The sequence below is a fragment of the Zootermopsis nevadensis genome, unplaced genomic scaffold (genome assembly GCF_977971745.1).
Source record: "Zootermopsis nevadensis isolate Lab colony 2312 unplaced genomic scaffold, Znev_1.0 Znev_ptg000018l, whole genome shotgun sequence".
Lineage (NCBI taxonomy): Eukaryota > Metazoa > Arthropoda > Insecta > Blattodea > Termopsidae > Zootermopsis > Zootermopsis nevadensis.
In genome coordinates, this window is record NW_028259150.1 from 1,366,121 (window position 1) to 1,392,868 (window position 26,748).

The window sequence follows — 26,748 nt, forward strand, 5'->3', positions numbered from 1 at the left end:
ACGTAATTAAGTTACTAAAATAAAAGTATAAATCATTTAGTGACTTAGTTGGATGGTGAAACGGTAGAGGTTACGACCTCCACAAAGGCATGATAACCCATAAACACGCCGACATATAGCCATGTCTCGAACGGGACTTAAATCCGCGATCCTAGAGTTCAATTGCTCCAAATCAATAGCATCACTGTTATATCAATTGACATCTTTAATCTATTCAAATCTTATAAACGAACTTACACATCAGCAGTGTAGGTAACAGCTGTTAAGTCCTTAAACAAGCATAAGCGTTTATTTAATTTAAGGTAAGCAATTAAAAAAAAGGATTCAGGTGATGAAAGTGGGTTAAGTTAATTAACTGAAAAAGGTAGTTTAAGTGACTTTAGTTTAGCAGAGTTTACTCAAGCTTCTTTTACTATAGTTCAGTCGAATTTAGTCGAGTTTAGTAGAACATAGTCGAGGTGAGTGGAATAAGTCAAATTTGACCAGTTATTCGAATTTAATAGAGTTTAATTGTGCTCAACTGAGTTTAGCAGAATATTGTCCGGTTTAGTTTAAATTAGTCGAGGATATAGGAGTTCATTCAAGTTTAATAAACTTTGCGGAGATACAGAAGTAGTTTTTCATCGGAACTTAAACCCAGGACAGTTTTTGGTGTTGTAACCTTTGTTTCTGTAATCTCCTTATCTAGACAAATAACTTTGGTCGTTCAGCTTTTGAGCTACAGAAATAATCTTCACCAGGACTTCAGAGTTTCGACCTACCTAAAATTTCTTCCTTGTTTTAAGGCATAAATATGCAAAGACTGGGGAAAATTAATTTATCCACTGTCGACCATCAGGCGAAAACACAAACTCACACACACAAGATTATAATTCTATGTACAAAAGAATATAAGTAAACATTTTTTCTCACATTGAACATTCGTGTATGAACTGCACATCAACACACGAAGTACGAATGCCTTCATAAAGGATATGGTAAAATAAGACGGGGATTGGTAATGAAGATTTAGTGTGCCAAAGCACATAGAAGACCAAGCTAGAATAAAAAAATGTTGGGCACAGCAAGGAAGTAGGAAGTGTTGCATCGCACGACGGGCAGAGTATGACTAGGAGGAAGGAAACTCCTCCATACTGTTGCTGTTCCTACCAGGGGCACCAGAGACGTACCGCAGACTCCCAGTAAACCACAAGACTTGTGCTTCGCCTTGCCCTGAAGGCCTCCAGCAGACGAGCGTGTTTAAATAACCGGACTGTCTCAGTGGATGCTGCAGTACATGCATAATAACCTCGCATGCGAAATAAACTAGATCCTTCCTTCCCCTCAATCTTGAATATAGGCCTACTTATTATCAATGTAAACGCCCCCAAGAATAGTTTGCTGTCTCAAATGCAAACGCTTCTATGACACATAATAAACTGAAATCATTATAATGGTTTGTACAATTTGAATTACTGTGCAACTGGAATACGAAAGATAATGCTCATCATGCACAACATATTTACAACACATCGAAAAATCATAAAATCTTTTTATTCTTTCTTCTTGTGCTGAGTGTTAATTTCCGTACAAAACTATAATTCTACGTGTTGTTCTGTAAACGTATGACAATTGGTTTGAGAATAATGTATTTTAAAAAGCATTTGGACTTAAAACGGGAGAAATAACAGGTTCAACTGAATAGGTATTTTCATTTAAATACGGAAGCAAAACCAGAATTTTACAACGTAATTGTTTTGTTTTTGAGCACGGAAATATGGGCCAAATCCATAAAAACAACAACACCGAACGTAAAGCACCGCTGTTAGAATCATTTACGGTTAAATTTTAATTAATTTAAAACACGACATCCTGCTTTTTCCATTGCCTACTTATGCACAAACACTCATTTTAATATGAGCTTCACTCTCTTTCAGCAGAATAATTACACAGACTGTAGGAACAAATTTCGGAAGTGAATGTAGCATTAAAAAACACGATGATTGATGTATGATTTGAGGTTTTCACAGCGGTGAATACGAAGATTTCTGATTCATCGCCCTGATGACGGAGGCAGTATGACCTCCGAAACGTTGTTAACATCTACCATACTACACAGCGCAACAACCCAGAAGACAAAAATTTTCACGATGATTTGTGTTGAATGAACGATGATTTTTCTGGTAATACACTACAGTTTTTAAGGAAGTGTACATATTAATTGTCCCACGACTATACAACATCTATCCTCCACCTCCTTGTTCTAATAGCGAAGCCGCAAGCACGTCTGCTCCTGTGAGCCGAGATATCGCCCAAATATACTGTACATGCAATCTGCTTCTTCTCCAAAACATGAGCACACGCGGCACGCGATGGTGTTCCAGTGTTGACGAGAAATCTCTGTGGCCATAACTGGCAATAATTACTAGCAATGGAGGCTGCTAAATTGTTACACTGAAAATATAACGTAATGTTCTATATTCTTTAAATTGTCGCTCGTTTAATTTCATGAAGTTGAGTCCTTATTCAGAAACTAAAATTCGCGAACCATGTAAAAGAATTTACCACGATTTAAAGAATCCAAAGATTCACTACAAATCTCATGGAAGCCAGCCATTAATTCCTGTCCCAAGCTACATTTATCCACTTTACACCTCTACAACGTAATTCTTATTTTCTGTCACACATAACAATTCCTTATGATTTATAAATAATAAGAATATTTCAGTGAAACGTGTTTCGGTCATACTAAACCATTCTCAGGCTCTTTTAATTAGAGATTCAATGTCTATAAGAGCCTGAGGAATGTGATTGATCAGCTTCTAATGTTGCCTCTAGAACCGTCCATTATTACTAATAAAATATATGGTTTTTACAAGTCATTAAATGGAAATGTTTGATAGTACCTTAAATACGTTAAGACTGTTTCCTTTCATATCCTGCTAAAATAATCACCCACACAATTACGATACAATTTGTTGCTAACAAGGTAAGCAGTTAAAATGCATCGCTAAATAATCGAAGGTAAGATATTGTTAATTTTCAACTATTCAAATATATTATGTTAAATTAAAGATGAGTTTCTCATTGGACAGCGCCCATGAAGCACAGTCCTCATTCAGACGATACTAATTGTTCAGTTAGTCAACAAACTCCTCGCATTTTGTGTAACACGAAGGATAATGCTGTGTTTACAACAACTAAACGCTGATTCAGATTCTCAGCCAGATAATTAATCCTCATCCTGATAATACCTCTTAAAATTTGTCTTGATATCCTTTCATGTACGATCTGTGAGCTTACCTGACTATAAATTTGTATGGATCTCTCCTCCCCCTTGAATTGATAACCTAATGGTATTTGGAAAATCGTACAAATTTTGAAGCTGTTACATCCCCCCTTTTAGGTTAAAATATTCTCTTCAGCACCCTGTTCTCAAACACCCAAAATCTATATTCTGTCAGGATGGCAGACCAAATTTCACACTAATATAAAACAAAACGTTAAGTTAGATTTACGATGGACATATTTCACGTTAGTACATACCCTGCCAGAACACTATATTAAACCTGAGCTGAGTGATATTACATAATAAATGGCACAATTCACTGCATGGTTATTGTATTTCAAAAAATCCAGAATTTTATCATTCATCCTTAATATCTATTGTTTCCAGCGTACTGTAGCTCTACGTTTTTCGTGTTGGAAGTTTCCTTGTACCACAAGCAAATAACAGTGATATTGAAGTACTGGGAACCATTGTGTACACACAGTCGATCAAAATCTGCCATGTTGATAAAACAAATAAAATACAATCCGCGTCATTCGTAGAACTTTTCACTAAGGAAAAAAATAACATATTCCTCGCCCAAACAAACAAACGTACTTCTGACTTTACATAGAAAAATATTACATGTGTCAACGGAAAGAGAAAATTGCTAGAAATTGAAAGTTTCTCTTTTCTTCAGGGGGGCGAAATAAAACCGAGGACATAAAAATGAGAAATGACAGAGAAAAACGAATTACAAATATACATTTCAAGTCGAGGCTTATAATATAAATAGATTATAAGCTGCTGAGGAGAACGTTTATACCCAGGATTTCAAATACAAAACACTTCTGAGCGTCGGACAAAAATGTACAGAGATTATTCACACACACACACACACACACACAGCCGCGTACGGCTTCTTACAAAATCCGAATAAATTATTCACAGTGTCATATGGATTTTGATGTTAGGGGGCTCCTGGCTTTAACAAGCATCTTCAGAGTTTCGTAAACAGCTCTGTCTCCTTCAGGTTAGAAGAAAAGAGTTCCTACGGCGCATTGACTCCTTTGTGGGCAATTTCAATTCATTCACATACCAGAAATCTTTCATCCCGACATAGATTTTAATACGTACTCTCTTCCCACTTATACAGTTGTATTAAAATGCCGGACGGAAATAAAACTCATTTTTGAGTAAATTTCTACACATTGCGCGAATTACTAGGTCTTGTGGCCAAGTGTTTGTAACCCCTGCTTCGTATTAGTGAAACCCCAACTTAAAAACTCGGTCGTGGCTATCCTGAGTTTAATCGTATTTTTCGTCAGCACATCCAGGCACGTATCGGAATAGTAGCTTAAATTTGGCGACAATAACTTACGTTCAGATGTTTTCATAATTCAGTGTTCACTAATCATCCTATCTTTCGAAGATATGCAGTTCTAATCTTAGCAGCTGAAAGCGTCCTAAAATACAGCATAAAAAATAAATTCACCATACGCGTTACACTGTCATGTAGCCGTTATCAACATGTTTAAACTTCACATAAATCCAAAGAGACATAAATTCTATTTGTTTTTTTTATATTGTTTTGTTCACGTAAACATGTATCTATCTGGCAACACATAACTTTTGTATAAAACCATTAAACAAAGGAAACTCGAGGTTTAAAAATCTCAAGGCGGCGAGTATGAAGATGGCTGCATTCTGGGTTGTCGCGCCAAATAGTATGTTAGAAGGTTACCGACGTTTCAGAGGTGGTTGGTACCTTCTACCACACGGCGCAACAATCCAGAAGACAGCCATCTTAATGTGTTGTTGGTATGTTGTATCTTCACAAAAGATCTCGTTACGTTTGTTAGTTATAGTTACTAAAAGGCAGTTATCTTAAAACTTTGCATACTGTGTAGTCTATTAGAATATAAAATATGCGAACAACTATTAACACTATAAAAAGACACTAGTGCCAAACGCGTTTCAACCTCAAGAGGTCATCATCAGTGGCACTAGTGTATTTTTATAGTGTTAATAGTTTGTTTGTTCGCTTATTTTATAAAGGGCAGTTAGTTCATAAAAATGTCTGAAAAGGTACTTATACAACATGTCACGAAGGATAAGGAGCGCGAATGCTACACATCATTTAGGCAATATCACTAAGAAGAGGAAAATCTTGTTCTCCCATTATTTTTTTCGTGGTAAAAAGAGGACACACGATTTGGTATGATGAGACCCTAACCCCAATAGAAACATGCAACAGTTGATGTGCCACACAGGGCAGGTAGATGTCAGTTGACCAATTAATTGAGCCTCGTCGAGTTAATTTTGTTAATAGGCAGGTTATTTGAACGAATTTATAAATTTTTATAAATTTAGTCATACTTGCTAAGAAGGCCAACATCATAGATTCTGCAGTTAGAGATACGTACATAAGCAGCACCGGGAACTAAAGCAGTGCAGTTCTTATGAAATTTTTAAAACGTGTTTTGCAGTTAAAGATATCAGAAAGTACATCCAAAATAATAACAGGCCACAAGAGGGAGTATTCGTCAGGAAGAAGTATAAACTATACACATTTCCAATGTTAAGACAGCCAGAATTTTTACTTAACTGTAAAATTTGAAAATATTTCGTAAAATAACACGTGCTGCTTCCCATTAATGAAGTCAGAACTTAGGGCCAGTCTCATAATTGGTACCCATAACATAAACACGTTAAAACAAAAGCTAGAATATTCCTACAAGTTTACACGGCGCCACAACCAAGAACAAAATATACATTTTAACGACTGCAAGAATCTCAAATTTCAAGCCTTCGAAGCATTCATTGTTACCAAGAGGCCAAATTTCCATTTCTAATTACAGGCTACTCTGTAAGGATGGAATACATTCCTCTACGATTTGCGTTTAAAATACCAACAACTTAAAAGATAACATTGTAAATGTCAGAGTTCATTAATAGAGATATTTTCCGTTTGTTGTATTCTACATAGTTACAAGGTTTTTTTGCCTAATTTTTTGTATCGCCCCCTAACTTCTATCTCCCCTTGTTTCTTCTTCCTTATTATATTTTAAGCCTATTTCCCAGTTATTTTTTGTAAATCGACATGAGTACTTCCCACCCCTACACCAACTCGTCTCTCTCTTTTTCCATCATCTTTACCGGTTAAAAAGTTTAACAACTTTTGTATCCTATAACTCTTGTATAATATTATAATGACGAAATTCTTATATAAGTTAGCTTAGTAATATACACAAGACATCAAATGAAAGAGATGGAGTAAAAAGGAAAACAAAAGCAAGCTTTTCGGGGCTCTATCATCCCGTAACTTCTTCTACCATTCTTCCCTTTTCTTTACGCAGCTCGTTTTAAATAATGATGGACAAAATTCTTCAGCAGATTGTTTGGAAACTTACAAGTGATGATGGAGAAAACTTTCTTTTCCTTACCGATATTATAAAAGGACGAAAGAGAAAAATATGTCCGACAGCACAAGAGAAACAAAAGAGTGCTACAATCGGCTGTTAACTACCAGATGTAAAGACTTACTGCATTGATCCAACTTTAGTCAACTGGCAAAATGCCTGTTGTGTAGTATCAAACATTAACAAGGAGGAAAATACAATAAATATAACGAGAAAAATGAGAGAGAAGAGGGCGGGGGGATCTTCGGGGAAAAAATCTCATCTTCGTCTACTTACAAAGGCAGTCTTTACGCGTAGTATGAAAAAAAATACCATACATATCAAAGACAAAGTTGCTTGTTTCTTTACTTCTACATACAAAATTAACTGAAACTTGTTCTTACCTTCAGCTCTGCGGGTCGTCACTGATGTGTCGGGAGGAGGTTTTGTTGAAAACTGATGAATTCCTTTCTGCTTGAGGTACTGTTGAAAGAGAGAAATACAAGATTAGTACTGAATGCAGCAAACTTCCAGCGCAACGAAAAGTACGACTGATTCACAGCACAAAGAATACAAATCGATCGGATCCATTATCAATATCACTGTTATGTCAGAAAACGTTATTATTGAACTAGAGAACAAAGCAATCACATTACAAATTATTAACTTTTATACGTCTAATATTCACTATAGCTATATAATTACAATTACAACGTTCATAATATTTCTAAAACCATGAATATCGTTTACAACACGTGGTAGAAAGAACGTATATTTCTATTCAATGATATAGAATGTGGAATGGAGTTATAAAATAACCAGTCATACTAAAGTAGCATTATAAAACCCAGAACTGCGCCACTGCTGACGCAAAATTTACAACAAGATTCAGCTTCAACTACCTCAATACATCCCAGCAAAATCGGTATTTCTTTAAGACGCATAGTAATGTAATGTCTCACGACAAAGTCTTACACGAAAGGTAAAATTAAAAAAAATAAGCAAAACAAATTTAGTTGTGTGTTCCATTGTTTACTGATATTTTGCATAGCAGAATAATGTAACTTAACGTATCTTAGATTTCACTCGCAGTGTCAAGAACAGATTCGAATATTAATTCATTTCATATAAGAAGTCGGTTATACCATGTACATAAATTTGTATAGTAATAAAACTCAATATAATTTATGTTAATAAAACAGTTTAAACACATTTATTATGATATTACATTTTTCTGTGTTTAATTTAAAGTTATAGAGTCGAGCAATCAGTCAGTGGAATACGTTTAAAAATATTCAAAATATGTCCGAAAGTGCCACGAAAATTTAAACAAGTACATTAAGCCACAACACTTACCAAGCAACTTATATACTTGGGAAGTATGAATACACATGATAGGCCATCGAACTTTAAATTAATGTTCGCTTTTGCGAGTACCAATGAAACATTGGAACGACCATCACGTGTTGTGCAAGCAATTAAACTTCACGTTTTCTTAATTTTATTTTAGTCACATTTATGAATTTATCTGCAATGATACAATTCATTTCTAGAAAATTATTAAAACAGAAACAAAATATTTCAAAATAATGTAAGATTTTGGATAACAAGAAACGAAGTTATATAACTTCGGTTTTAAGGTCAAATGGTTTAGCACCGAAACTCATAAATATATTAATGATACCTCAGAAATGAGTGGAATTCTATTATGGGAGCAGTTTTATACGCGTCTCCATTTGACCTGTGCTAGAAGGACAGGCGAATTTTACATTATTCGACGACTCTATAACAACGTAAGCAATTATTCAGCGTCAAGTAATGTGCAAGGGGGAACGCGTTTAGTGACCTTCGAAGAGTTGAGGAGAAAACGGGCGTAGTGCATTTCAATGCACAATCCCAACAGTAACCTGGGGAGTATAAGAAAAACAGCATAAATCTGTCAAGATACAAACTGGGCAACTACAGTCAAAAGACTAAGCGTTTAAGCCAAGCTGCCCGGTTTGACTATTACTGCCGTGAATCTTGTAGGCAAGATCCTGCCGAGCTATTTACTGGCTCGTGGTCCAAGCAGCTAATAAAGGTGTAACAGCAACACCTGCGACTCTCGACAAGCGGTGGATACACGGACCAGAGTACAGACAGCTGATCGAGATACAGGACGGCATCCCTCCTCACTTAAAACCGGCTTTAAGCGGGTTTACTGCAACCGAAATGAACGCCAGTGTAGGCCACGTGGTCTGAAATCGTGATGACTCAACAAGGGGAAACAGAAAGGGCATCATCTCTTGCTTATCCAGATCACGGAGCTCGATAAGAAGAGTCAAGGGAAAGAAGGCAATGTTGGAGGAATGGATGGGCTTTGACTTTCGCTACAGCCATCAAAAGAGCTTTTGGTTCTGTTGCAACCAAAACAAGAAACGAAATAAGGCGAGAATAGTAAGAAAGAAGTAAAGAGAATAGAACTAATAACCTTGTGTACACTTGGAGCATTCAGACGAGTTCGAAATTCAGCTGTATATAGTCAAATGGAAGTTCGAATGAAGACACTGTGATGCAACTGCAAGGACAGTGAAATGGAATGACGATGATAATGATGACGGTGAAAGGTCGTATGAGATTTGAGGTGGAGTTGTAGGCAGATGTCGGTTGATATGTCGTACTTCAACATCCGTTTAATGCTCTGTTTTTAAACGTATTAATGGTGATTTATTGCGGGCACAAATACCAAACATTAATCTCACTGCACATAACAACAGATAAAAATTGTTCCTCTTAATTGTTAAAAATATAACAGTTAAAATCGCTTTAAGTAAGCTTTAGACCTTAACGAACCTATATGTTATGTTAGATAAGTCAGTCTTGCGAAAATTTTGTAAGTACAGATGTTAGTTGTGGCAAATTAGGGTTGAATTAACTCATACAAATCATCAAATACATATGTTTACAATCTGTATTTAAATAAAACATTCATGTTCATCGGCGATTCCCGGCATTATCAGTATACACACGCATAACGACAAAGTAACATTATGTTAAACTTATATCTTAGAATAATCTACTTGCACTAATTCATTCATTTGTTAATTAAGTGCATAGTTATGACTTTCGATTCTTTTGTACTCTGGATTAGAATACTAAGTTTTGATGTCTTCGTCATTCTAGTTTTTATTCAGCTGTCCACATTTTAAACATATTAGTACAGATGGAGTTTTGATTACAACGCTTCTATCTTGTGTGTATTGTTTCAACAGCTCGGATTACATCTTCCAATGACAGGTAAATAGGGAATGATAAGTTCAAACTATGTGTGAAAGTAAGTGATCGTGGTTTAATACAATATACTATCCTAACGTTTAACTGGAGGGACTGAGGAAACCCAGAAAAACCCTTGCGAAGACAGCTATCTCCGAGCAGATACTTGAACCGAAGACATCCCAAATTCCAGTGTTAATTCTTTTAATTTGAAAAGTATTTTAAGTAGTTCAACAAGTATTGTATTTATTATTCCCCAAACTTTCTGTTTCATTCTGCCCATAACCTGTATTTAATGCAGTATGGATGTATTCTCACGTACATCGTAGCGGCTATGTAGATAATGTTTTACATATATAATGAATCTGTATTGGATTTACGTTACCCATATGACGGTACGAGAAGGATTTCGGTGTATTTCTTCCACAGACTAGTCGTCACTGTTTCCAGACTATCTTCGTGTTGAATTATGAGTCACTGCACTCTGTGATACCTACTGCAAGGCTCTTTTTGGCGCACTGACTGCGTTCTGGCGGGATTAGCATTTACAGCGCTACTCACCTAACAGTGTCGCCAACACAACAAATTAGTTAGAAATTTTATTGTCCACATAATGTTGGTTCAATAAATTCCGCTCCATTGTTACTGATTTCTATACTAAAGATAGAGTATAGAAATATTATTACAACGTGTCTTTATGCAATATCTCTTTACATTCCTCTTTTCCTTTAAACCAAAGTTATCAGAATGCAGAACAGATATGCAGGTTAAAATATGTCCTACGCATAACTGCGTCACTGTGGCACCATAATTGATTTATTTTATCAATCCCTATGTTTAAGTAAGAAAATTGTTTAGGATACTAATATATATATATATATATATATATATATATATATATATATATATATATATATAGCATTTAAAACACAAACGACTTCTATGGCAACAAGCCATCACAAGATAGAGGTAGTTTTAAACAGTGACAGACTTCCTGCACTTTTTGTACATCGTTTAAAGAGTCGTAAATTTTGTAAATTACAATTTAATTGATACTGGTCAAAAGTAAACTCACAAATTTGTTGAACTTAAAATAACAGATTAGTTAGGAGACGAATTTAATGTTACGATTAATGTAGAATAAAACACCGCCCTTAGGCGTATGACTGTCAAGAAAGTTGTAAAGTAAAAGTTTAATTTACCATTTAAAATTTTTTATATCCGTTCTTAAAACTAATAACAATTATAAAACAAAGAGAAACTTGGACATTAATAGATACTTTATAAATCATCAGATATATTAGTGTGATAGACTTAAGTACATAAGTTATAAATTATCTGAAAGAATAAAATGTAATGAGAACAGCTGATCACAAATGGAGTCTGGATGACCAACTGCAGATTAATTAAATATATAATGAATTACTATGACATTCGGAAACAGCAATAAAGTTAACTGAGTCGTACAAATGTGTCTGATGTTTACTGCGACTGTGCCTAAGACTCGTAAATTGAAGGCCTGTAGATGGCATAAAGTCAAACCTCCCAATGACCTAATGCTCTGCACTATATACAGGTTCACGTTTCAGCCACCTTGCACCCCCCCCCCAAAGAAATATTCTGTTTTGATGGGTATCTGAACACTTTCTGCGTGTTAAAGACAAAATTTCCCGAAACTCCTGCCCAGAATCGAATTACGGTCTTGAAGGCTGTATTAAATTGAAGCACTTATGCTCTTAACAGGGTACATATATGCTAATAAATTGTTTTTTTCTTAACCAGAAGTCTGGTCGTGCCATCTCTCAGGCTGCTAGACGCTGCGTCCCACCATGAAGATCCGGGTTCATTCCCAGACAACGGAACAGAAACACTTCTTGGAATTCTTGGTTTTACCTCTGCTAATCGTCATTCCACCATTGCTCATATTCATTTATCATCAGCCCACGAACGTGTGCGATCACTCTGGCAAAACAACACATTATAATATCATCAGTTTAGGATTTCATCTGAAGCCAAGGACACGGTTGGTGTAGGAGTCAGGAATAAGCTGGTGATAGCATGTTACTCCGAAATAATGATATATACCTACAATGACAACACGGAGTCACCATCCAGAAGACCAACATGGACACCACGGCAATGAAAACTTAAAATTTAACGTAATTTAGTGATTATAAAGATAGTTGTGTTCTGGATTCTTGCCCTGTGTAGTCTGATACAATTTTTCCGAACTTTCAATGGTACTTGCTGCTACCATCATCAGGAAAATAAGTGTATCAGATTACACGACGCAACAACCCTAAAGACCAATTTTCAGGTGATCTACTTTCATGCTTATTCACACTAAAAATGGATACAGAGAAGTCTCCATTCACATTCTATTGGTCACAAAAACATAAGTTCTTATTGCATAATTTGTAGTGCAAGATATACCTCGAGCAGCATAATTTCAATACGTCTAAATCTATTAGCCTGAAGTGTGAATAAGAATTTTAGCTAAAACTGATAAGCCTGCATTTTCCTATCAGGCGCAAAGCAGACGCATATTTTCCAACATTTCCCCGCTGTTCCCACTTTAATCCACCGTCCTGACAGGCCGATATGATGTGGGCGTGTTCCACAATCTCCTGTCAACTGGATTCGAGTGCTACTGTCTCCACACCAGAACTTTTCAGCAGCTGGACGTGTCAAATATGAATTTTGTAAGAAATAAAGATAAAACATGATAGATACGAAAGACAAGCATTTTCAATTTGTCAATAGTAGCATTCTTCTTCCCGTATGACAGTTAACGAAGTTTATTTTGTCTATTGCTTCAAATCAAAAGCGATGTACAGTTCGTATAAACAGAACTTCTATGCATTTGGTTAAATTAAATTCATTTCTTTTCGTCGTTTGTTATTTCGTGTCCAACTGACATTTATCTGAATGAGTTACGCCGCGATGCAAATATAACTGTATACTGCTGCAATGACGTCTAATTCTGCAATCTCAAAACCGTCAGCAACACCTCATAAATTCGATAGCAGTTTTCTAACATAAATTTATCTTTGTTTCTCAAACGTAGTAAGCATAGAGCAATTGTAACACGAGCATATTTGAAATGGGCGGGTGATATTCGAAAACAACGGGAAATACAAGGCCATGACATCAACCAACACACACGGAGATTTGAGGTCCCCACGGCGGAAAGTATGAACATATATGTCTTCTGAATTGCTACGCCTTGTAGGGCAATCGTCGTGATGATGGATGCAGCAAGCACCTCCGAAACGCCATTAAATTTCTACCATGTATGATTTGAGGTTTTCTCAGCGGTGAGTACGAAGAATTCTGTCTTCTGGGTTGTTGCGCTGTGTAGTCTGGTAGATATTTACCAACGTTTCAGAGGTCATACTGCCTCCGTCATCAGGGCGATGAACCCAGAAGACAGAAATCTTCAAATTTCTACCAGAAAGCAACATCACCAGAAGACAGCCATCCTTGGACTCACCGCCGCGAAAATCTCAGATCGTACATGATAGAGGTGTCATCAACTACCATACATGAAGATTTCTGTCTTCTGAGTTGTAGCGCCGTGTAGACCATCAACAGGCGATAAGTATCGCCCTGATGATGGATAACTGTGAATTGCTTGTTGCTGTAGCTTGTACAGATGCTGCGTAGCATCGTACTATGTCCTGCTATCACTTTACAAAAGTAAGGACTGATAATGATTAAGATACTTCACACATCCGCCTAAATATTTTTGTATTTCTATTCCACTCCGAGATCACAATTTCAAGGAACTGCGACACTGTGTTTTTATTACTGTTTCCTTGGCTCTTGCTTTAAGAGTCATAACACCAATGACGATTTTCGTCACAGTGTCTGGGAAATTTGCGTTATTAACTGTGACGAAGTTCTAAGCTAATTTAACTCGTGGGTAGGGAAGCGAATTTCTCGTCGCCTGGGGGCGATACCCTGTGAATGGGTATCCAGAGGCGGTCTGCAGAAAAATTCATGGACCTACAGGCATTGGAACCCGGGTTGTCCGTTCCGTCGGTAGTCATCTTACTGATTGCGCTCTCTCTACTCGTACTATGAACATTTTATTTTGTATAATGTTCCAAAACTTTAATAGTGTTAAGTCAAATCGAGCTTCGCCGACTACATTCATTTGCTTCCTGATATCACTTACACTACATACTAACTGTTCTCAGTTACACCAGAGATTTGGTATGTTTGTGAACAGTAACAAAAATATCTGATGAATGCTTCCTTTCTGTCTCTCTCTGTCTGCAGCCAATATGAGTTACGATAATCGACTCATACGCTCGAATATTAATGAATAATCACATTAAATGATTCCACAGCTTTATTAAGGGTATGTACAAATGTATGTACATGTACGTACGTGTTTACATGCATGTATTCTGCATTAGCCTGGAGGAACCTAAAGCCACGAATTCCGCGCAACATTTGATTGCCCAGCGAATAGTCGAAGCTGGGATTTCTCGGGTAAGAAAAAGTCGGATTGTTCCACTACAGTCGATGGGTGAATGTGTTTTAGGAAGTAATGTTTACATGTTAAAGGAGGGGGAATGATTCAAATAATAGTGATATACACGTATAAGTGTACTGCTCTAGATTTAGCCCGGAGAGGCTGAGGACTGAGGAAATATGAGTGGGAAATCACAAAAACTCTGTAATCGGACCTGTTATTTGTTCTTCATTGGTTGTCCTTTAAATACAAATATAATTTGAACAAGAAAATTTAGGTTTCGCAGTAAAGACATACGACATTTTTAGATTTTGTTATTCCTACCGTTAGAACTCACTTTAACAGAGTTTCTAAGTAGATAAGTAATAACAATGATATATTACTGGTGAACATCTCTATCTTAGAATTATGATTCTCACTACCTATTTAAACTTCAATTTCTCCTCTACATTCGACAGAAATTTGTTTCTAGCTTCTTAAGGGGATAAGCAAATATGGCAGTACGAATAGTAATTTATCACTCTGGGGTATTTATAAAACACAATTTTCATTACGTTGTAACGGAATAGGTTATTACACTCGTAACAGTGGCTCGTGATAAGATAGTATAGTTCTTGAGTCAAAAAATTGTTCCTTACTTGTTCTCTGCCGTCTCAGTTTTATTATAGGCGACTCTCTGTTCTGCCTGACAACTTGTCTCGTGTCCTATATGCTCGCTCTTTTGTATTCGTGGCTTGTAACGTTGATCTGTCATATCTGAAGTCCCAACAGGGAGCAACCAACCTTGTACAGAAAGACTCCATCACCACACCAAGTTTCTTTTTTTCCTTTCATAATATTGTTGGCATTTTAGTTTTCCTCCTTTTAGTATGTTTTTCTACAAATATGTCTTACAACTGATATAAAGTGACAGATTTGTGATACGTAAAACAGGGTCATGAAACAGGCAAAATATATCACACGGAACCAACAGAATTACAAATTCTGAGAAAGAAACTTTTTCGTAAGGTTTGTTTATCATTCGATCCACATAAAGGCATAGTATTCTTACATATGTACTTCTTAATGCCTGAATTTCCCAGCATAGAACTTGTCAGTTCAGAGTCGAATTGTATACTTATATTAACAGAGATTTAGGTTTCAATACATGTTCATCCTGACATAACACGTAGCTGCACCGGTAACTTGATATTAACTCCTAACTTTCCTAAGATATTTTATTCTTCTTTTGTCATTGTTTTCAAATATTAATTGATTCTTCGGTTATTTAAAGACAAAATCTTGACTTCAGAGAATTTTATAGCCAGAATTTGGAAGAAAACGGTCGCAAGTCTATTTGAAGATATTTGTATTTAAATTTCCCCAGAGGGAAATGAGAAAAACCACGAGAGCTCAATCAGAATAACCGGTAGCCCTATTAATATTAAAACCTTTTACAGTAGTAAGTGGTCGGGGTGAATCTGTGCGCTCCATGTCTCTTCGAAATAAAAGACTAGGGGATCAGAGAAGATGGGACGGATACCAGATAAGGATGCTTATACTATCCACACTGTAAACACTCCCAGCGGCAGTACTTAGTAGCTCGCTGTCTCAGTTTCTACGTTGGTAATTATGCAGAAAATACGTTTGTTTTCCATCCAAAAAACAAGTAACATAGGTGGGAAGCACACTTTGGTCCCGCGTACCATACATCCCGAATATAAGTACTACCAATTGTCAGAGTTACTGTAGCCTGCACGGGAATCACAACATATAAAAATAATAATGTTGTTTTCTACACTAAAGAAATGACGACGAGATGGCGCATTCCTGGTTATCTGGATCAGTAGAGGGTTAGGGTTACATTGTACAGGAACATAGGCTAACTAAAGAGAGTGAGAAAATAAAAATAAATACTTTTTAATAGAAGCAACTTACATTTAATAAGTTCATCTAATTTATTAATTGTTTTTTACCTCTATAGCTCAAATAGAACACAATTCTTGAACTTATGAAACCGCGTGTATAAAATACAATAGTTCAGCTAGTGACTCACTGGAAATCAGACAACCAGCATTAGATCTCCAAGAGGGGAATTTTTCCAAACAAATTTTAAAGTTTTAAGGGCGGTGAGTCCAAAAATGGATGTCCTCTGGGCTGTAGTGCCGTGTAGTCTGGTGGAAATTTACCGACGTTTCAGAGGTCCTTGCCACCTCCATCATCAGGACGATGAGCTTAATCAATGCCCTAATGATGGGCTTCTACCAGACTATACGGAGCTGCAACTCAGGAGACGCCATCTGTAGCTCTGGCTCTGTCTGTCGAGTTTCGGTTTTTCTTTGTCCAGGATGTATAGATCACCGAACTTTGAAGGTAATCACTCAGCTAAATTAGTGTTGAGAGAAAAAACTGATGTACATACATAATGTTCGCCTTCAAAGTGCAGACAGTATTCAGATAAGATGCTCGGAGCTAAATGTACCAGCCAAAAATAAACAGGAAAATTGTTTTACCAGCAATTTTCCTTTATGTCTGTGTTGTAAATTATAAGAACCATAAGTATACAATATTTTATATTTTAAAATTAAGCAGGTTGGAGCGAAGATAATCTTCATGTCTTTATTAACAGCCTCTTATTGACAGCAGGGAAATTTGATAGCAGAAAGGATACGTACCGAATTCAAAACATCAACAAACCAGTCCACAGAACTAAACAGAAACACAAGTTATAATTTTCAGATCCGTAAACGGTACAGATTTGTCTGGAAATTCACTGGTTACTGGAATGTTTTAATTTAATTATTTCCGTTTCTGTCATGTTGAACAAACATTAAATTATTCTGCTATTGAAGTCCATAAGAGGCGCTCGCGTAATAGTGCTAAGTATGTCAATATTATGATGATTTTATTTACTATTTGTCAGATATATTATCTGTACTGAACATTTAATTAATTTCGTTTCGTTCTTGTACATTTCGTCATGTTTCCCTTAATAAACGTTTCTGTTTGTGCTGTTCATTCTACCATGATTTTAAAGTACATACGTAATCTATAATATAAATCAATTTACAATGTTATAAAGCTTCCCCCATGCCTTTGCTTTAACTTCTAATGACCACTTCCCTCTCTGTCGTTACGGAAACAGTTTAATGGGAATGTGTAAATGTGATGAATCCCTGTCTCCACAGACATCACATATAGTCAAATAAGTATTATTCTGCTATTAAACATTTGTGTGTCAAATATATATTTGCGTCTATTATCGTTGCCTTCCAAATATCAAATTAAATGCTGTCGATAAAAATTATTTGTACATTTAAATACATCGATATCAGAAAACCACATTTTATATTATATTTCTAGTTAAATGTAATTATGGACTAGAAGTGAATGCATAGTTTTCTGAACATAATTTTAAAGACCTGATATAATGCACGGCATGGATACACAGAGACTTCAAATATGTTACGTGACAGATATATTTGGGCTGCAAGATGGAAGTAAAGATTCAACTAGATACCATAGTAGGAATATGTCACGTGTCACACATTGTAATTAGAAAGGTGATATAAAAACGGATGTGAAGAAAATGGCTTATGAGCACTTGAACTGGAGTGAAATTACTTAGGATAAGACCTAATATCAGAAATATTTATTGGCAATAATGGTGTTAAAGTGCAGGGTGCTTTTCCATGTGTCGTAAACAATTTGACACGCCACTCTTTACACAAGAGGTCCAACAGTCACTGAACTCACTCTTCGTGTTGAGTCTTTCATTGACAGTGGTCGTCGTACAGCTACATTTTTCACTTTCTTATATGTATAAACCTCACATTTGAATAAAAATTTCCTTGGATATTTTCCATCGTTTAAGAAATATAAAACTACGTTTCGGAGATGGGGCTCCATCTCCGTCTGCAAGTACCTGCTCTGTTGGGCCTAACAGATAGAGCTAATCCCTATCTCCGAAACGTCGTTTTATACTTTATTATTTCTTAAACGATGGAAAATATCCGAGGAAATTTTTATTCAAATGGCTCACCATCGTCACGAACTTTTAGATTCGATAAAACTCACAGTTCTTTATTTCACGTATTCTTTGCTTTCGCAATTAAAGTTTCTATTTTTCAGATTTAGAGTTCAGCGAATCAGTGAAATAATGAATCGGGCGATTTAATTTCGTTTACATAATTTAGTCATTGGTAAAAATGTGATTAATAGAAATACAGGTCTAATAATTAATAATTAAAATGTATTAATCGCTATCATGCTGGCTTTTATAAATTTTACGTATCTGCCTATTGTTATTACGTAATATAAGCGCCGTTCTTTACCAGCTTTAATAACAAATAAGTCAGCAGTAGATTTTCACTGGAAACAACGCCCAACAAATTATAGCCCTGTTCAATGTGCTCTTCCCGAAAGCTTTAACACTGTCACATCAATGAAAATACCCACATAAAATATTCAAGAAGAACTGTTTTGTACAATTCAGAATGATACGTTCACCATTGAAATGGTCGAATCCAGGTTAGGGGGCAGAAGTCTTGCGCCAAGGCAGTTTCCTGCAATACCAACAGAAGTGGAAAGACGCATAACTATTCAGTAGGTAGTAACTGCACTGTTAATGCGTTCTGCTTACATAATCGATATTTTGCTTATTTGTTGCTGATTTAAAGCAGCAGGAACAGCACGCAAAAACTATTACACATTAACACAGCCATAACACACATAAATTAAGATCGCGTAAAAATAATAAGACTACAGGCAGAACCACTATAGTCAACCAGGTCGACGTTAAAGGTAGTGAAGACAATGAGTGCCCTGAAATGTCGGTAAATATATCAAGAGAAGTTCACAGGGGAAAAAATACGCTGACATAAACACGTGCGACCTTGCACATTATGTATTGATTTTGTGCATATTTTCATCAAACTATTAAAATGGGTTAATGTTAATAGTATTTTAATTTTATGTAGCTTTCTATCATGAAATTTTGGTATTTTGTTCTCAATGAACACGTAAAAGTATATGATTTTAAGCTTTCGCGGCGATTAAGTCAACGCCAACTTTTGTACCTTTACGTGTTTAATAAAATCTTCTCGGGCAATCAGCCATGTCAAATGCTTACACGAAGAAACCAACGTTTCGGAAGCCATCTCTGTCGCCATCATCAGGGTTCTGAGGTCACATCCATTTCACGCGCCTGATTGCCGAGAAGATTTTACTAAACGCAGAACGCTATTATCATCTTTATAATACATTTATGCCCGACGAAGTAAAATAAAAACGTGTTATATTTGAAGAATCATGAGACAAACACGTGGATCACTGTTTGAACAATGACACTCCAAACACAGCCCGTTCGCCAATAGTGTTAACAAAATTCCCCTCGCCCAAAGGACAGATGCCGAGGACGGGGACGGATTCAATCGATTGCACCATCACATACCCGTTCATTTTCTTTGTGTTCTCTGGGAACACTTTGGCTTTACGGATGGACGGATGGGGCACAGAAGTACGACAGATTCACTGCGATACGATTCATGTAATTTACGAAATAAGACAAACTAGTCAAAGGACAAAAGAGTTGTGATGAGAGATAATTAAATAAATATCTACTCAAGTGTTACAATTAACCATGAAAAATACAGTACCTCCCATTATTTCCACTGGTAAGACATGTTTTATACTTTCACCTGATGACGGAAGTAAAGTCAGCTGTCGAAACATTACGGGTTTTAAATAACAAATGAAGGAACATGTCCAAGATTACGCATGAATTTAATGGCTAATTTAACTAGCAAAATACGATGGATTTCTTACATAAGCGGACGTATCATCATGCTTCTCAGTTTTAAATTGACTTTTGACACTTCGGAGCCAGTCCTCGTAACAAATTTGTCTCCGCTCGTAAAAAGTGACAAATAGGCCTACTTCTTAATGATATAACGTGATATCATCTAAACAAGATAGTGGAAAATCATGGTCTGAAACGCGTCATTTTGTTTGCCTAAGCATTTAGTGGTTTAAATGTTATTACTAGTATTTATATCTGTATTAAAAGTTCGTAGGCATAAACTATATTCGGAATTTAAACTATGTTTTTAACGCAAATGTACTCATACGTCTGGCTTGTCTTGGAGCAGTCTTCGTCACTATACAAACTGTTAAGCCTCTACAAATTCCTTCTTCGCAACACAAAATATAGAGAAAGTTTCAGTAGGAATTTAACATTAATTTCAAATCAGGCTTTCTACACTGTCATCAAAGTAAAATGAGAGGGGGCCAAGTTTATAAAAAAAACTTATAGAACTCTTAACGTGTTCATTCTTTGAGAACATATTTATACCAATGTTCCTTTCGATTAATATTTAATCGAGCAATTTATAAAAGTCAATTTAGGCCTTAACAACTGACCCGCGTACACAGTTAGAATATAATTTTGCCTACACTTTTATTTGGATATGCGACAATCACGTTTCACCAAAAAAAAAAATTCTATGGAAAGCACGACTGATAGATTCGTTAATATTTAAGAACCAATTATTAAAGTTAATATGTTCTCAATTACTAATCGGCCAAAATTCTTTAAAGTACGTTCTGATGACAAGTTTCATTTCCATTTCTAGAATTACATGCCATTAAAATCTGTTCACGTACAATGAAAAATGAATAAAAGGTTTTAGTTAGGCTATTGAAATAAATACCTAGACGGATTAACAAATGTAAAAAAAACTATGTATTTTAGGTACATGGATTGTGAGACAGGCATTAATTAAAGCATCAAATTATAGTTACGATGTATCTGTTACCATGACATCAGATGTGAGATCTTATTAACAATTTTCGTAGGAGAATTTGTGTAAAATAAATTATGTCACTGGAAGAAGAGCGGACTAAGGGAAATATGACTGGTTAGTTTGTGAGGCGGGATAACGTTGAAGGAGGTTATGTTCTGGAAAGAAAAGAGAAATGCATACGGAAAGCAAGCAGCCAGAAAGAGCAAGGAATGAATGAGTAGGAGTAAAAAGACGGCCCCAATTTCTCAAAGCTGTCCGATCTGAGTCTCACGCAAAATCAATCACGGCTCAGTTCTGTTCTTTCACACTGCTCTTCCGTTCCAAACTCGCATCTTACACTAACGTATGCCATCCTCAGACACGGGAAAAAAAAGAAGGTTTTGTGTGTTTTCCTCTTCGTTCTGTAAATTCCACATCCCCTTCTAGCGGTTTCTTTTCATTGCTCTGGAATAAGCGAAATCGGTGCAAATGGTGACAAAACTTCTCTCTGAATACGTTTGAAACCCAACTGCACAATGACATGATAGACGACACATCATTGCTAACTTCAGAGACAGTAATCGTGCAATATCAATCACAATTATCATGGATCCAGCGTATGCCGCCAGAGAAGAAACACTTTTGAAAGTCAAATCTCGTTACCGTGTGGACCCTACTGAGAATATTTACCACAATGTGGTTAAAGACTTGAGCACATCGAAAATGTCACCAAACATACGTGACAATTAATTACCTTCTTATTTTGACCCCAAGACTCTGCGACCTTATCTCTTCTACTTTAATATTGTCTCCATGTTTATGTTTGTTTTTATTTAAATAAACGTATCCTCTTATACCCGGTAACTTTTTTGGGTTAACAATCCTTACACGGGAGCGTACAACTCACAGAGGTCTTCATGAAATGTCCTGCAATTCTCTCTTATTTAATATGTACGCCTTTAGTTTGTTCGTAACGTTCATCTGTAAAATGACGCCGATTCAGACCCCGGAACGTGTAATTGATCAGCACAGCACATTTTAATTTGTTTTTAAGATTCTTAGCGTCCGTTAGGCTGAAAACAAATTCAGCCAGCAAAATATTCCAGCAAGAAGTCATTAACGCCTTTCTATACTGCAAGCAAGCTGAAGAATAGCTGACACAGCTACCTTCCCATTCATAATATGAGCTGGTTAGTGCCTTTGAAGTAAGAGCGTGTTAAAAGTTGCTGACACTTGGCAATTTCTGAAGTACGTGTGTGCTGAATTACAACTAATGCAGCTCGTAAGTCTTCAGGCTTAGTTCTGTGAATTAGAGATACGAAGATGCAATTTTTTAAATATAAAAGACAAAATTTCAACCAACTTTCGAAGAAGGAACAGCAGCTGAACTACATGCTAGATCGACATTTTCTTCTGCCGTATCTTTGTCTCGGCATTTCGCCGCTAGGGATGCTGGTACATTGGGATGGGGACGCAGTAGGATCTCTGATGACCCAGCTCTCCCCATCTCCCACAAGCTTCAGGCCGTCATGATGCAGCGATGAGTACCAAGAGAGAGTGAGAGAGAGAGAGAAAACCATGATCTGGGAAAGAAGCCGAAGCGAGACACCAAGACAGAGAGGGCGTTTCTTGCCCGAAGAGACGATAAGATAAGGTACAGCTACGTTATGGAATGGCACTTTAATTACACTAATGGGAGAACCAAATGTTAATTACAATTCAAAGTCTAAAAGAGAAGGATCGCAATTTATAGAGAGGGTGGCGGAGGGGCGAGAGACGAAGGGAGGATTCTCATCGACGGCCGGGTTTCGCGTCCTTGCAGCCTCCTTTCGCTGCTTGCCCGCCTTTTCCCATGCTCTTATTTCTCCTTTATAGCGTAGCATTTCGTTTGCAGTTTTAACGTAGGTATTTTAAACCGAATCCAAAGCGACATTTGCGTAAGTAGATTGAGGTAGCATTAATCAAGCGGAACTGTTTCTTTTCACTATGTACTTACACACATTGTCCATTAAATGACGGAGAATAGTGAAACATACTTAGCTATTAAAGTCTCAGGATTATGATTAACACAATACTGTGCTATTCTGCAAATGTAAAGAAGTTCCATTAGGAATATGTGATAACTACAGCGATCTGTATCTGATCAAAATATTTGCATTAAAGTCGTCAAACATAATATTGTTATTTTTACAGACGCAGTGACTTGACAGAACTAAATACTTTAAACTGTGAAGTTATTGAGCTGTGTTTTCTAGTAAAAGTTTATCAACAATTCAGAGGTACTTCTTACCTCAATAATAAAGACGACGAGCACGCATCGCCCTGATAATGGAAGCAGCAGGCACCTCCGAAACGTCTGTAAACTTGTAACAGACAACACGACACAACAGCCCAGAAGACAGCCAATTTCTTTCAAACCCTCTGATCACAAAATATGATCGCAGAACATAAGCAGGATTGTTTTCGCTCCTACATCAGATATCCACGCGGACGCCGTGTTAGTGCTGTAGATGGTAGCGAAAAAAAATATAGCCGAGGGTTGTGTGACAGCCTCTGGAAGCACGGCGCTAAACCAAGTCTCGCGGTTGTCAGTGGGATTTTGCAAAAGTTATTAGGGGGAAGACGCATACCTCCTTCCTACCTACACACACACACACACACACATTCGCGTGCCCTGACATAATGTTCCAATTGGCCTTCAAGATGTCAATATTTGTGTTCTGAGGTCCAAAGCTGTATGGGCTCGTATGTCGATACCAACGATTTGGAGGAACATACTATCTTCACCTTCGGGGCTGAAGTGTTGCAGTATGTGCTTTCAGAACGCTGGTGTCTACTTTCATTACAACGCAAAATGGTAATATCAATTTTTATTGCCTTGAGAAACTCAGATAGCTTGAAGATTTCACCGGGAAACCCACATCAACTGTAATTAAATGACCAGTCCCATTTATCGATTTATTCATTATCCAGTCGCTATAATTAGTTAAGGATTCAGGGCACACTGGCCTGGAATATCTTTATTTCTCAATATTCATACTAAAGTAGAGACGTAATAATCCAGTGTCAAATTAATTTTTTGAGATTGCTGAAAATCTTGATTATTGAACTAAATATTTGTAAGATCACTGGCCCAAATACCAAATGACATATATATATTCATTCTAGAATAAAATTAACCTCCTATCAAACAACATTTGTCTTCCATGGGTTTGGTTTGAGATAACATGGAAATATATTTCTGAAGCCAGAAACAAACCCACTTGAGTACAATAATCCTCACAATTACAATCAGCCAGCGTTAGGTTTGTTCTTGCATTATAGTAACTCTGTAATTACACTAATAACCTCGTTATTCCTACTTAACAACCCGAGGTAACAGCCATATATGCCAGCAGGAAGACAGATATAAGCATATCATGCAGGGTTCAATAAGACATACCCACTTATCGTTGAAACGAGCTGTACCACGTTAAAATTAAGAGGAACAGTGATATTTAATCACAATATGGCTGAAAGCGCATACCGTACTTCCTTCGTCCTTCATAAAATTTTCCAGTATTTGAATTCTTTCTAGTTCTCTTTGATTCTCATACAGAGGAACAGAAAACCTTATTCTCCTTCTGCATTCACGCTTTGCAAAAAAAGGAAATAAATAAAGAATACCACAACAGTACACATGGGAAAAAGGAGAACGAAAGAAATAAAGAAGTTTGCAAATATTTACCAAAGGCATTGTGAGAGTTCATAAGCCTGCAGATAAAAAAATTAAAAAATAGTAAAAGAAGAACCGACGACCACAAAGAGGGGAGAAAGAACGTGAGGGCAAAAGAATATTTATTCAAGACATAGGCTACGTAAAGCAATACGGTGGGCACATAGGCAGGCAAATCTCAGAGGGCGACTCGTCTCAGAACGTTGCAAAAGGCTTACTTCAGCTCCTCACTTTCCTTTTGCCTTTGATCCATGGAAAAGGCGTTTATTTCATACCAAAGAGAAAAGAACAGACAGAGTACGAGAGAGACAAAGAGTACCCACAACAAGGAGGCGATTAGCATCATCCTGAATTTAAAAAAGTGCAAGAGAGAGACAAAGACATAAAGAAGAGGCAGAGAGGGAGGACTTAGTTCTGGGGATGCGAAACAAGCCATATTCAGAATATTATATATAGAGATAAAGTCCCTTTGTCCGTTCGTGATTTTTCTTTTAAATTTTCGGGATTAGGAAATATGTCGCTTTATGGTGAGAATCAGTCCCAATATAGGCTGTGATGTTGCGGTCTTGCTTGTCTCATGCATTATAATATAAGTCATCTCAGTCACAAAGACTAAGAGTAATAATCGGAAGCCATTCATGCTGCTTTGTAGGCTACGTCTGATGGATTCCCAGGGTAGAGGAAGGCATCAGCAAAGAGGTTTTAGCATTCGATCACACACACAGGTGGTGTCTAGTGCAGTATTACAGCGTCATTACCTGTACTCATATTGTAACTTCTCAATGGTGCCAACTTATTTACTTATAAAACTGATACAACAAAAATTGTTACACGCTAAAACTATTGCAGTCTCATAAACTTTCTTTGAAACGAAAAAATATACATCGATAGCTCCTTTTTGGCTTATTATGGAACGTAGGTTCTTATTTCAATAATAGTTTAAGTGTCGTAAAACAAATTTAAAGAACATATTTCGGCCTACTCGAAAATCAACGAAATTACTAACGAATAAAACTACATAAACTTAAAATTTTTAATTTATATATTTTATTTTTCACAAGTTTATTAAATGAACAACGTAAGGATAAAATTGAAATTTAGTTTAAAAGAACAAATGAGAATATAATCAGGAATTTTACTTGGAAACGTTATAAATACTTGCATTAAGGAAAGGAGCGTTTCAAAAGATCCTTTCAGACTACGTACAAGAACATTGCATGAGACTCACAATCAAAAAGCGATTAATTTATCTGTATGCCTATAAAATACATGCCAGTAAGATGTTAACCTCCACCATATCAATTATATAAGTTACAAGGCAACTAGACCGTTCAATGACGAATTTAAAACTTCAACAGTTCCCAATAATGTGTTTCAGAAGTATGAAAGATTAATGAAACGAGAATTTCATCAGAACCAAAGGGACAAGGTACGAACGCAACCAGTCCAACACTGTTCAATGAAGTTTTAATGGATGCCGTAGGAGATATAGAGATTACAGCAGGAACCTCTACTGGTGACCCAGAATTAGAATTACACATTTCTAATCACTTAAACTAATTCTAACAAGCGTAGCCCTCTTCCAGAAGCTAATCGATACTCAGTTACTCAAGAAATTTTCAGCCATGTACACCAGGAAAAGTTTCATTTCCGTGCAACAAAAGCCCATCAATAAACAATATTCTCAGCCAGATTACTTAAATTCATATTCCCAGACTCTATTTTAATTTTCACATTGTCCTCCCATCTGCGCCTTGGTTTACTAGGTTCTTTCTTCACTTCCGGGTTTCCAACTAAACTTTAGTACGCATTTTAAACACTTATATGCGTGTTGCCGAGAATAGGGACAACTGGAGAGCTCTTTTTGGGCAGAGCAATGGACCTGTCGT

General features: G+C 36.5%; 1 protein-coding gene across 12 annotated transcripts in view; it reads right to left on the reverse strand.

Moving 5' to 3' along the window:
• The window catches only part of LOC110827484 (uncharacterized), a 703,936-nt gene that overhangs the window by 281,662 nt on the left and 395,526 nt on the right, over nt 1–26,748 (reverse strand). For 11 of the 12 annotated variants that reach the window (XM_087351037.1, XM_087351034.1, XM_087351035.1 and 8 more), the window contains one exon: nt 7,053–7,131. In XM_087351037.1, coding sequence (XP_087207163.1) covers nt 7,053–7,131 — 79 coding nt within the window. Of the gene's footprint in view, nt 1–7,052; nt 7,132–10,285; nt 10,410–26,748 lie in introns of those variants that run through there. The other variant, XM_087351038.1, reaches the window with a different exon arrangement.